Genomic DNA, 509 nt, shown 5'->3' on the forward strand with positions numbered 1-509 from the left:
GTCGCTACAAGATTTACAGCTCGATTCCCTGCCTGGAAACAAAGGAACAAATAGCTGCATGTCACGCACTGAACTGAAACATTATGGATTATATTATTACTTGAGTTTCTACAGGACTTCTCAGTAGGGGAAAAAAAATTCTATTAACTCTCTTTTACGACTACCAGCAGGGCAATGTGAAGAGAATAATCTCCTCCATTTATAAGGTCTGGGGGCCTTAAAACCTGAATAGCAGCCCAGGAGCTTTGTCACAAGGTCTGGCTGTTTCCTTTCCTTCATAAAATTCCTATCTCCATTAATCTGTGTTTATTTTCCTTCTGCTTTTTAATTTGCTTAATGGACTTCAGCCGAAGTCCCTCCTAGAAGTCAGAGGAAAGTAAACTCTGATAAATCCTTAGGGACTTAATAGTCACAGTTAAGCACTTCTTTGGATTATTTTGTCTGACTTTCATCTTTGCTGCGGCAGAAATGTCGGCTGCCTAGTACCACAGCCCTAACCCCATGACTTA

The 509-nt window shown here is 40.7% G+C and overlaps 1 protein-coding gene across 1 annotated transcript in view; it reads right to left on the minus strand.

Moving 5' to 3' along the window:
• LOC104295374 (sperm acrosome membrane-associated protein 3-like) overlaps window positions 1-60 on the minus strand; it is a 5,030-nt gene extending 4,970 nt beyond the window's left edge. Inside the window, 1 exon segment of the mRNA XM_009895130.1 lies at window positions 49-60. Within this exon segment, the coding sequence (XP_009893432.1) occupies window positions 49-60 (12 nt within the window).
• Window positions 61-509: the final 449 nt, after the last annotated feature.

This window comes from Charadrius vociferus, unplaced genomic scaffold (genome assembly GCF_000708025.1).
Source record: "Charadrius vociferus isolate BGI_N301 unplaced genomic scaffold, ASM70802v2 scaffold61, whole genome shotgun sequence".
NCBI lineage: Eukaryota > Metazoa > Chordata > Aves > Charadriiformes > Charadriidae > Charadrius > Charadrius vociferus.